Here is a 13,299-nt window from a genome sequence, read left to right as displayed (position 1 = left end):
AGTTAAGACCATCTGGGATTGAGGTATTGAGAGTAAATATCAAAAAAACCTCTCTGAGATTCAATTTGTTCTCCCTGTTACCCCTTCTTCTCCAAATAGGGACATGATCAATTCCCTGAACTCTAAGAAGGTTAGAGTTGGAATGATGAAATTCCCTAAAATATTTGGCTATCGGTGTAGTTGAATCCTCATCCTCAAGTGATCTAAGGTGCTGTAACACCCTATCCTTTAGGGACCTCTTAGTTCTACCTATATATTGTTTTAAGCACTCCTCGCATGTTAGGAGGTATATTACATGAGTTGTGTTACAATTTATATGAAATTTTATCTCATGTGTGCGTTTTGTTGAAGTAGATCTACAACTTTTCCCTTCCATTACATGATTAAATGTTTTACAAATGTTTCTTCTACATTTGAAAAAAACATTTTGTTGATTTAACCAGCAAGTCTTAATTTCTCTTGGGAGATCTGAAGGGGAAACTAGATTGCCTATTGATTTTCCTTTTCTTGAAATAAACTCACAACCATTCTGCATAATTATCTTCATTATAGGATCAGCAATCAAAATTGGGATACTCCTCTCTTATGATATTTCTTATAATTTTCGCGCATCGGCCTTTTTTATGCATTTTGTTGTATAGTTCTCATGTGTCATGACATATACATAAAATAGTATAATTTGAATCTTCTGTGCCTGCTGAAAAAACCCCAATATGTAATATCTGTGGGTTAAATAATGAAAAATGACCTACAGTAGGGCTATAAAGGAACATTAAACATTTTGAGATGGTAATATAAAAAGATAAATTATATATATATATATATATATATATATATATATATAATTTATTTATAAAATATTTTACCAGGAAAGATACATTGAGATTTCTCTCGTTTTCAAGTATGTCCTGGGTACACAAAACATTGCATTGATACAATGGGTACAATAAAATACAAAACAATAATAATACATGATATATGCACAAAAATTTAACATAGAACAGGTAGGAAATATATAATCAACAATGACAGGTGCATTCGGTTTTGAGATATGTAGAGGGATCTCTTAAAGGATATTAGGCATGGGGAAGGTTTGAAAGTGTGCGGGAGGTTGTTCCATAATTGTGGTGCTCTGTAGGAAAAGGAGGATCGAGCTGCTTTCTTTTTGTATTGAGGCACGCTAAATGTGCTGGTACTGGATCGGAGGTTATAGGAGGTGGGAATAACTGGTGAGAGCATACTGCTCAGGTAGGGTGTTTAAGTATATATACTTTGCAATATACTTTTTCTTTTGTCCCCTTTTCATGTAACGCCATTCTGAAATTGTGATCTTTTTTAGTTCCTGTTAGAAATGTAAGTGCAGAACACTGTTTTATATTCCACACAGCAATTGGCTGCTCAATCTAGTGACCAATTTATAACAATCTCTAATTGGCCACAGCAGAAAAGGTAACCTAAGTTACAACGTGGCAGCTCCCATTGTTTTATAGACACTAAAACTTTACACATTAATTTGTCAATATTTATCAACAGCTAATGAAATTATTTACATGTTGTTCTCATACTAATCTTTTCTTTGAATGCATCATTTTATCTAGCATTTTAGTGTTTAATGTCCCTTTTTAATGTGAGCACCACTTAAAAACTCCAAAACAGTTCAGCACAGAGGTGGGTGGAAATGGCTTAGCAGTTTAAGAGTTAAACAACTTTCCAATCTACTTCTGTTATGTAAATGACGTTATTTTCTTGGCATATTTTTGTTGAAAAGCATACCTAGGTATACTCAGGTGCAGCAAAGCACTTCTAGGAAGTAGCTGCTGATTAGTGGCTGCGCATATATGCCTCTTGTCATTAGCTAGGTACGTTACTGCTCCTTCAGCAAAGGATACAAAGAGAATTAACCTAATTTTATAATAGAAGAAATTTGGAAAGTTGTTTTAAAATTGTTTTCTCTGTATCTTGAAATAACGATTTCATGTCCCATGTAATGCGTCCAGATGAGGCTTAACTGTTTAATGGGGGGGGGGAAAAACCCACAATAATAATTTCCTTTTTGTTGAAAAAAAGACACCCTGGGGCCGATTTATCAATGCTTCAACTGATAATCCGCTGGAATCATGCATCAAATTCGACGCAATTTTGATCCGCCGTAGTTAACAAAGCATCAAGATCGTCAAATGTTGAAATGTGTGACGTAATATACGCTCCCGCTATATCAATTCGACACAGATCGGTGCTTGTGTTATTCGAGCGGACTACTGATCATCCGCCATCACATTCGACTTTATTTGACCCTCTTGCCAATTGATCAAACATTCAACAGGTACGCTCGCGTCTATTCAGACGCAGCGTACCTATAGTTCATTGCGCCACCCTTGAGGCCGCAAATGCCATAGAAATCAATGGGAGTCTGAAAACACAGAAAGGTTATGTTCGATGCTGCAAGACAATAAAGCATATTAGATAATAAAAGTAAATTGTGTTACCCTACATATGGATTATGTTACATCTTTGTCTCATTACAAAGCAAGGGGACAATATTATTGCTCCAACTTTGGTGCGAAGTATTGCTTCAAATTTGGTGCACTAGTAGATATAGGGATAAAAATGAAATAAATACATTACATAATATAGCTAACTTCCTTTTTTGGATAAATCTATTTGCACCATGTTTAATGCATGTAATACAAGTCCCACTTTCCACTTTGCACCAAATTTGACGTAATACTTTTTTTCCACAACTTCTTATTGGTAAATGCATAATCATGTGATTAATGAAATCAGCCAATCTGATTGAAATATACATTTTCTACTATCACTAACTAATCAAATTGATTTATACTTGTCATTGATCACTCATCAGAACTTGTAAGTGCCATTTGTTGCATTGTGTATTCTACTTTGAAAGTATGTATATGTGAAATTAGTATTAAAGATAAACATTGATGGTGAAATTAGGCCACACAGTGTAATATTTCTGACAATCGTTTTAATAATCTAATGATGTTTGATTCAATATAATCTTAAACTGATAGCTCAAAGAGAGAGTTTACCTAACATTAAACTATCATGAATCAGATACAGCAGAAATTAAAATCACCTCTTTACTGTCATGCTATTTTCAGTGTATTTCTTCCTTCTCTTGAATTTCATTTTCATTAAAGGACCAGTAAACACAGTAGATTTGCATAATCAACAAATGTTAGATAACAAGACAATACAATAGCATTTACTCTGAACTTCAAATGAGTGGTAGATTCTTTTCTAACACATTTTAAAGTTATGTATATTTCCACTCCCCCTGTACCATGTGATAGCAATCAGCCAATCACAAATGCATATACGTATAGTCTGAATTCTTGCACATGCTCAGTAGGAGCTGGTGACTCAAAAATGTGTAAGCATTTTAATGGAAGTAAATTGGAAAGTTGTTTAAAATTACATGCTGTATCTGAATCATGAAAATTTAATAAAACCTGAGTGTCCCTTTAAGAAATGTCATCTTATATGCCTGCCCATTTTTTAACACCTGTGTTGGGTGGTGTTTCAAACTAGACTGCAATCAGGAAGGGTTACACTGATGCAGAGAGAAAACTGGCCCAGCTCTTAAAATATCCGTTGATTTTCAAATAAATACATATGATACCCTGATTACATGTTATATTCACAATTATTCTTGCTCAGAATAATTATATATTTACACTATATACATATAGTGGTATAAATAAACACAGATATGAAAGACAACATTGTTTAGAACACAAAAATGAATTAAGGACATGTAAATATGTTTGCAAATGTTTTCTGACATAACACATATATATATATATATATATATATATATATATATATATATATATATATATATATATATATATATATATATATATATATAGTGTAGAAATAAGAGCGCACTCCTATGGGAATCCTTTTAACAATACCTCACTTTACTTACTAATAAAGTGAGGTATTGTTAAAAGGATTCCCATAGGAGTGCTCTCTTATTTTTACTCTTTATACTTTGCTCTGCTGCTCCCTGGGTTGCTGACTTAGGACGTCTGGAGTGCAATCTGTTTTGGATTTATATATAAACTAGTCCTAAAGCCCGTTCACACGGGCCGTGTTGTGTTATATTTAATTCTCTCTCTCTCTCTCTCTCTCTCTCTCTCTCTCTCTCTCTCTCTCTCTCTCTCTCTCTCTCTCTCTCTTTCTCTTTCTCTTTCTCTTTTTCTTTTTCTCTCTTTTTCTCTCTTTTTCTCTCTTTTTCTCTCTTTTTCTCTCTTTTTCTCTCTTTTTCTCTCTTTTTCTCTCTTTTTCTCTCTTTTTCTCTCTTTTTCTCTCTTTTTCTCTCTTTTTCTCTCTTTTTCTCTCTTTTTCTCTCTTTTTCTCTCTTTTTCTCTCTCTTTCTCTCTCTTTCTCTCTCTTTCTCTCTCTTTCTCTCTCTTTCTCTCTCTTTCTCTCTCTTTCTCTCTCTTTCTCTCTCTTTCTCTCTCTTTCTCTCTCTTTCTCTCTCTTTCTCTCTTTTTCTCTCTTTTTCTCTCTTTTTCTCTCTTTTTCTCTCTTTTTCTCTCTTTTTCTCTCTTTTTCTCTCTCTTTCTCTCTCTTTCTCTCTCTTTCTCTCTCTTTCTCTCTCTTTCTCTCTCTTTCTCTCTCTTTCTCTCTCTTTCTCTCTCTTTCTCTCTCTTTCTCTCTCTTTCTCTCTCTTTCTCTCTCTTTCTCTCTCTTTCTCTCTCTTTCTCTCTCTTTCTCTCTTTTTCTCTCTTTTTCTCTCTTTTTCTCTCTTTTTCTCTCTTTTTCTCTCTCTTTCTCTCTTTTTCTCTCTTTTTCTCTCTTTTTCTCTCTTTTTCTCTCTTTTTCTCTCTTCTCCCCTCCCCTGTGTGCGATCAGCTGTGCTGCCGGGTCCTCGCGCTGCTGTCGGGTGGGTGCGCGTGCGATCAGCTGCAAGAGTTTGTCTGAACTGCGCATGACGGCTTCAGACAAACTCTTGTCTTTTATAATATAGGAGATATATATAAATTACACACACAAGTATGTGTGCAAAGATATATGTACAATTTCTAGCATTATCATTTAAAAGAAAAAAACATAAGATAGGCATATCATGATTTATAGAAATACAAATACACATTCATTTATGTGAAAATATCAGATTTTTTATATTATTGTTTGTTCAGGTATAAATTTAGCTATTTCTTGGACATTAACAGATGAAACCTAAAAGATTAGCATTAGAGAAATGTGCTTGTTCACGGACAGTAATGAAATGGTATAAATAAAGTTGGAAAAAACAGAATATCCGCGACATCGATGACTCTTATTTATCAACAGTCCGATGATTATTGTGCCGTACTTGACGCGCGTGTTTTTGACAGACTTTTTCATAAATAAGGCTATCGTTTGTAGATTCGCGGGAGTGATGTCTGGCGAGCGTATTGACTCCAGCGAATGCGTCGAAATCGACGCAATGATAAATCGGCCCCTCTGTGTGTTCCAGATAAACTTTCAAGTCTCATCTATTTAGAGAACATGAATGCTGATTGCAATAAAGGAGTAAGTACTGGGTAATATCAGTTGTTAATGGCCTCTTAAAGGGACATTATACACCCAAAAAAATATGGCCTATTTAAATAAAGAATTCAAAGAAGATAAAGTTTGTAATTGGCATGTATTAGCAATTTTGCTGGTAAAGCTTCTAAAATTGATGATAAAGTGTCATTACCTAAGAATACGTTCATACGACACACTAGCTACAAAGCAAGACTTTTCTCCTCTCTCCCTATTGTCCTTACAGCCAGCCCCCACTGCTTCTCTGTATCTCTGCATCATCTGCCTTCTGTTGTATTTCTGCAGGAATTCCACCCCCCCTTCACCCCTCCCGGTTACCACGGCATTTAAAGGGCCACTAAACCCAAAATCTTTCTTTCATGATTCAGATGGAGAATAGAAATTTAAACAACATTACAGTTTACTTGCATTATTTATTTTGCTTCATTTTTTAGATATCCTTAGTTGAAGAAAAAGCAATGCACATGGTGAGCCAATCAAACGAGGCTTCTATGTGCAGCAACCAATCAGCAGCTAGTGAGCATATCTAGATATGCTTTTCATCAAAGAATATCAAGAGAATAAAACAAATTAGATAATATAAGTAAATTAGAAAGATGTTTAAAATTGCATTCTCTTTCTAAATCATAAAAGAAAAAATGTGGGTGGCATGTCCCTTTAACTATGTTATCCTGACACCGGAGCAACCTCTAACGCTGCTGAACCGGGAGGGAGGAAGGGGAGTGGAATTCCTGCAGACACACAAAAGAAGGCAGAGAGGAGAATTGATATTCTTAACCCTCTGGCTGCTAGATTTTGATGATGTACAAAAATAAAATTGATATAAAACACAAGTTTACTTAATGAAGAAAATAATGGAGCTCTAAAACGGCTGAATTTCTGAAAATGCTTTTTTTCTTTTAAATTTTTTTTAAAAACAAATAAATAAAAATGCCCAGGTGTGCAGCTGCATACTGGAGTTTGACCTTTTTCCAAAAAAGTGACTGGAAAAAGTATAGTCTTAGATTACAATAGCAAGCTAGGGGACTGTGTTAAAAAATAATCATAAAGCAGTTCCTTAAATACAGGATGAGATGCATAACTTTTTTAAAAGCATACACAAAGTACACTTTAAAATGCCTGTAAAATATTGTGTGTCTTATATTCCAAATCAAGATGGTCAGTTAGCCATACCCTATATTCTATAAATCAAAGCTGCATCCTATAGACACTTGCATCTTATATGCTGTAAAATGAGCCAGTATATTATTTAGAATATAAAACTGAAAACCAATATGTGTTACACCATATTCAATATACACAAGGATCACAGGAAAACATGTTTTACAGTAGCGCATGCACATTGTCTAATGGGACAGTGGTTACATATATTATACATAAATATTGATTTATTTAGAACAGAACTGTGGGCTGAATTATGAATATTAACATTTTCAGGGATTTTTCTGAATGAGACTGTAAAATGAAATCCTAGAAAGTATGTAAAGAAAGGATGTATAAATCATTACACAGATAGCTCCAGCAGGAGGGCTGTCAGTAAACACACTAGTTAGGGACTGAGGTAAAAGCTCTCTCTCTAAATAGTATGTAGGATGATTGTCTCCATATACAGTAAAAACATTGCAAGTTTCTTCCCTATTTTAACTCTTTAGAAGTAAAAAAAATAATGCATGTCAATTGCAAACTTTGTATGCATCAAGAGTTTTATTAAATTAGCCCAATTTGTTTGTGTGTATACTGGCCCTTTAATTAGTTGTTTTCTTATTTACTGTTTATAGTTACTTGAGGAGACATTTATAAGCTCCTTTTGAGGCTTGCAGTTTTTATATTGCTGTGTGAACGTTATTGTACATTTTGTATCTCAATATAAAATACTTTTTTTTTATTTATACATTTTGTAAATGTTTAAATTCCCCTAAAAATAATGTTTTACATAAATATTTTCAATACTTATCTTTCCCCCCTCACCCAGGTCTCACCTACAAGGAGCTGACGGCCTTTAAACCTCCCCTGAGTGAGTCTAAGGAAACCTCAGTATAATACCACAAAATGCTGAGATGGGATTTAAATTATGGAAACTGGACTATAAAAAAAAAAAAACTGGATGTAATCTTTCTCTGCTGTATTTTGTACTTGTTATTGTTTTTATCCAATATGTGCCTTTTTTGTATTTCTTTTGAGCAGGTGTATTTGACTTGCCTGTTTGTGAACCTATTAACATTGTCTGGCTATTCTGTTCCTGGGGATCACTGGCTTGTAATGAGAGACCAAATAACTAACTTGACAACGCTCCGATTCTCTCGACTACTGAAAGGTCTGGTAGCATGTGTTTGTAGCTCCAGTTTTATAAATGGGTCCTGAAGGATATTTCTGGACACCTTTTTTTTAAATGGTTTTAATTTTTCCTTATTGGTTGCTCTTTGTCAATAAGAAAAATGAGGCACTTGAGCCAGTAACAAAGTCTTGTGCCTTTTTTAAGCGTCCATATGTCAGTTTTATCACAGAGCCCTGCATTTCCCTCCTTAATTAAATCATGATATTTGGTATTTGCTGTCCTAATGCAGTTGCAAGAACTATGCAGGTTGTTGTGGGGGTGTGGGGTCTGCAGGGATAGTGATATATGTGTACAAGGTAGTCTGTACTCATCATGCATACAAAAGAGCAGAATTCAGATTTGCTGAACTTCCAAGAAAATGTTGGTCTATTAAGGGCAGGAACATGGATTAAAAAAAAAAAGAAATATATTTTGGAATGTTCTATTAGAAAAACAAAGATGAAAATACTACCGTGTCCCCTTTATCTGCTGATTCACACACAGTCCTTGTCTTCCCTCTTCCATAACCCGGAAGTGAGAGAAAAAGAAATAAAGGACCAGTCAGTGCTGTTCTGTTGTAGTATTTTCTCTTGTTCATATAATAATTTTACTTGAGCTACAGTTGATGATAAATTTGCCTTTCTGACCAACTGGTTGCAATGGACCAAATTAAGTAATTTCTTTTTTTTTTTTTTTTTTCTGCCATGCTAAGCCCTGTGGTGCTATTCACTTTCCTTTCCTATGGGAGCTTGTATAGTTCATTCCCAATCTATACCGAAGAAAAGTCTGAAACTGTTTCAATATATCTGTTTACTAAAGTGCTCAAAATTGGATGCATTCCTGTCTAGGTCTTAATTTGGGAATATGCTGATATTGCTGTGGAAATAGTTTTTATAAAAATACGGGTTAAACTGGTTTTGATTAAAATTTCTAGTATTATCCATGCATATTTTTGGCCTAATCAATCACATCAACAATTTAATATGGGCCAGTAATAGGAAAATCTATGAACAAAGCAATATGATGTTTTAAAGATACAACGTAGTTGTTTGTATTTACCATATGTATGAGCTAATTGTTTAAATCTGGGCTGCCCTAACTACCGCCACGTGACCTGTCATGTTTTTTTGTGTGGCTGATAGAACTGCTATGCAGAAAATAGATATCAGTAAGTTATCAAAAAAGCAGTTCCATGCTTCTCATTCTACAATTCAGCATATGTATTTGTTCCAGGGATGTGCGGTCAGGGGAGGCAGAGCCTTTTTCTACCAGATTTTGTAAATTTGATTAGTGTTTTAAATTTAATTGAATTCACTGATATTAACTTAATTCCCTGTGTAATGTGTGTAAGTATAATGTAACATGTCCAGTGACCAATCCTGCTGTTAAGAGTCAGCTCTCCGTACAAAAAAAAAAAAGTTTGGGAGCCCCTGGTGTAAACCACTAGGGTTACTAAATATATATGTATAATTTCAAAGATTTCAACGTCTTCTTATAATTTGCAAATGTGTCTTTACTTAGAGACAGTGCTCCGATAGACAAAAGAAATATAAAAATTAATATCTAGTGCAATGTATAGTTTAAAGGGACAGTCTACACCAGAATGTTTATTGTTTTAAAAGATAATCCCTTTATTACCCATTCCCTAGTTTTGCATAACCAGCACAGTTATATTAATATATTTTTAACCTCTGTGATTATCTTGTATCTAAGCCTCTGTAAACTGCCCCTTTTTTCAGTTCTTTTGACAGACTTGCAGTCTAGCCAATCAGTGATGGCTCCCAGATAACTTCACGTGCACGAGCACAGTGTTATCTATATGAAATACGTGAACTAACACCCTCTAGTGGTGAAAAACTGTTCAAATACATTCTGAAAAGAGGTGGCCTTCAAGGTCTAAGAAATTAGCATATGAACCTCCTAGATTAAGCTTTCAAATAAGAATACAAGAGAACAAAGCAAAATTGGTGATAAAAGTAAATTGGAAAATTGTTTAAAATTACATGCTCTATCTGAATCATGAAAGTTTATTTTGGCCTAGACTGTCCCTTTAAGGATTCTGTGGTCAATCAAAGTATCTTCTGTGGCTTTCTATTTTCCTTCCAGATGTTTTCACATATTTTGGTATGTAAAATGTTGCCTTTTTGAAGAGATTTGGTATCTAAGTAAATGAAAGAATTCACATATTGCAAAATCGTTCTAATTGAATTTGATATGTACTCATTTGCATTTTAAATTTGACTAGAATGTTCCCGTTTTGAAGATAACATTTTAATTAATCTAAATGAGAAGACAGTTTTTACTGGCATCATATAGCAATGTGGAAAAGTTAATGGTTATTGTTGGGTATAATGCTGAATTAATAGTTATACTTATGACACTATGAACTCCATTTATAAAGCTGCAAATGTAGCTTTGCAGCCCACAACACTAGTTAAGAAGCAACTGTCTTAAAAATGCTACTACTTAAAGTGAAAGTAAATATTTTACAAACTCTAGGATTTACTATTGAAACAAATAAAGGGCACTTTCATTCATGAAGTATAAGATACTTCATGTAAAATACTCCTTTATTTGATTCAATCGATCGCTGTTTTTAACTGCTACAGAAGCCCACTGCTAAAAAAAATTTTTGGCTAAGAGGTGATGTTTTCACCTCTTAGCCAATAGCCGTGCAGTAAATCCGGCTTGGTGCCCATGGGAGCCGGATTTACTGCACGGCTATTGCCTAAGAGGTGAAAACGTCACCTCTTAACCAAATTTTTTTTTTAGCCGTGCTCTGCTGTAGGAGCCAAGAGCGGCGATCGATTGAATCAAATATAGGAGCTTTCTACATGAAGTATCTTATACTTCATGAATGAAAGTGCCCTTTATTTGTTTCAATAGTAAATCCTAGCGTTTGTAAAAGGCTAGGATTTACTTTCACTTTAAAGGGATATTCCAGCCAAAATTGATCCATGTGGATTTGTTTCAGTTTTGGATAAAAGCATTTTTGTAATATACATGTATTGGCAAAAATTCTTCTAATAAAAAACTTTTGAAACGGCTATAGCTTTTAAAGGGACACTGAACCCAAATTTTTTCTTTAGTGATTCAGATAGAGCATGCAATTTTAAGCAACTTTTTAATTTACTCCTATTATCAATTTTTCTTCGTTCTCTTGCTATCTTTATTTGAAAAAGAAAGCATCTAAGCTATTTTTTTTGTTTAGAACACTGGACAGCATTTGTTTATTGGTGGGTGAATTTATCCACCAATCAGCAAGAACAACCCAGGTTGTTCACCAAAAATAGGCCGGCATCTAAACTTACATTCAAATAAAGATACCAAGAGAATGAAGAAAATTTGACAATAGGAGTAAATTAGAAAGTTGCTTAAAATTACATGCTCTATCTGACTCTCGAAAGAAAAAATTTGGGTTCAGTGTCCCTTTAAGTATGCACCGTGCACCAGCATTTTAAACACAGCACTTGCTCAGAGAGCCTAAGGTGCTTGTATCATCCGTTAATGACTCAATTTGTCAATTGCTGACATGATACAAGCCCCACTTGTGCTCTGAGCAGCTGCAGTATTTAAAATGCTGGTGCACTGCGAATATCTAGCTATGCCTCTCAAACGCACGTGCAGAGAAATATGTTAACACTAAAACAGTGATAACTTTTACCAGAAGCATTTTTGCTAATACATGTATATTGCAAATATGTTTCTTTTGAAAGATGTAATTCACCTATGTGCATTTAAATTTTGACCGGAATGTCCCTTTAACCTGTCATCCTACTCATATCCAATTGGGAAGATACACCAGCTCTGGGGGTGGGAAGCAACTGCACAAGCAATTGCTTATGCAATGATAATTGCAGGAAGCGAATGTTACCCACTCGCCACAATGCTGACTGGACAGGTTCCCAGGTAGGAATGTTGTCTGTCTCGAGTACGATAAATGGGCCCCTATGAAGCAACAATGAGGAGTTGAGTGTTTTGTTTTTTCTTTTATGGCTGCTATATTTGTTTTTATTAAATGATGTATAACCCCAGCTCTGTAAGTTAACAGTTTTTTTATTATGTACACAGTTCAACTTCTTCTCTGTGGCTTAAAGCAAATTTGCTAGTAAATTGTTCTAGTTTTAGTTTATTACAACTGCATTAGTGGAAGTGTCATACATTTCTATTGGAGTGATCAAAACTTGTGCAAGAATAAAACACGTTTAACTGCTCTATTCAGAACTTCAAACGGTTTGTGTTTTGAAACTTGTCTCTTTGTGCCTGAAATTGTATTCTAACTCATTTGCAAAGGACCAGTCAGGGCAACATTAAGCCTGAATTGGTCCCATTCTTACTGTATAAAGGTACAAGTTTATCCATCCTAGAAGAAAGATTAAATGGAGGGGTGATATTTTTTTTTTATATAGTTTCTAGCTAATCTTTATCACTTTTAGTAAAGACATAGTGGCTAGATTACAAGTGGAGCGTTAAAGTGGATGTAAACTCAATGGGATCGCTCATTCTCATATTGTGTATCACCAAAAATAAAGTGTACTTTAATTCATCTTTTTTTTTTTTACAAACTAACCTGAAATTGAATTATACAGTTATTTACCGATAATTCTTTTACTTGCTTCCTCCACCCGCCATTTTGTCCCTCATTTCTACTTTAATTGACACTTCATTAAACGAATCCGCTTTACCACCCCCCCCAGGGCGTTCAGCCCCTTTTCTTAAATGTCACGCAATGTTAATGCGCATAAGTTTACAAACTGATGACCAATTCAGAAGCAATGTGCATCTACGACTCCCTCATGCGCAGAAATTATCAGCACTCATTTGCAAAATACGCTGTAAGGACGCATGCACACTGAAAATCGCGGTGCCGATAGCTATTGCGTAAGCATTATGGAACACATGCACATATTAGCACGACCGTGGTAAACGCATGCACAAATAGAGTACTCCTCGTGAATGCGCTTTTCAACTACGTAACAGAGCAGGCGGGACCGCTCTATACGTAATGCGGTAGAAATACAGGAAGAACTGGATGGGAGGAGTTGGATTGAAAAACGGAGCTAAGTTGAAATATAATGTGAAATTATAAGATTTTGTTAAAAATAATGCAGAGGTTTAACTAATCTTTTGTTTGAGAATTGATAGGGAAGAAGAATTAACAAAAAATGTACATTCACTTTAACTGCACTAGTACGTTTTTTTGCATGCATTGGGTTGCGCTTGTATTACAAGTTGAAAGTAAACTCTTTTCCTTCCTATGGCATGGAGAGTCCACGAATCATTCCAATTACTAGTGGGATATTCACTCCTGGCCAGCAGAAGAAGGCAAAGAGCACCCCAGCAGAGCTGTTAAGTATCACTTCCCTTACCCATATCCCCCAGTCATTCTCTTTGCCTTAATCAGGGGAGGATGGCAAAGA

At 34.9% G+C, this 13,299-nt stretch overlaps 1 protein-coding gene across 1 annotated transcript in view; it reads left to right on the top strand.

The window, feature by feature from the left end:
- MAPK12 (mitogen-activated protein kinase 12) overlaps window positions 1–10,065 on the top strand; it is a 170,198-nt gene extending 160,133 nt beyond the window's left edge. Inside the window, exon 12 of the mRNA XM_053716642.1 lies at window positions 7,538–10,065. Coding sequence (XP_053572617.1) covers window positions 7,538–7,605 — 68 coding nt within the window. The 3' untranslated portion in view covers window positions 7,606–10,065. The remainder of the gene's footprint in view (window positions 1–7,537) is intronic.
- The last annotated feature ends 3,234 nt before the right edge of the window (window positions 10,066–13,299 follow it).

The sequence above is a fragment of the Bombina bombina genome, chromosome 6, assembly GCF_027579735.1.
Source record: "Bombina bombina isolate aBomBom1 chromosome 6, aBomBom1.pri, whole genome shotgun sequence".
Classification (NCBI taxonomy): domain Eukaryota; kingdom Metazoa; phylum Chordata; class Amphibia; order Anura; family Bombinatoridae; genus Bombina; species Bombina bombina.
The sequence above is the reverse complement of the archived record's forward strand: the minus strand, read 5'-3'. Positions and strand labels throughout refer to the sequence as shown.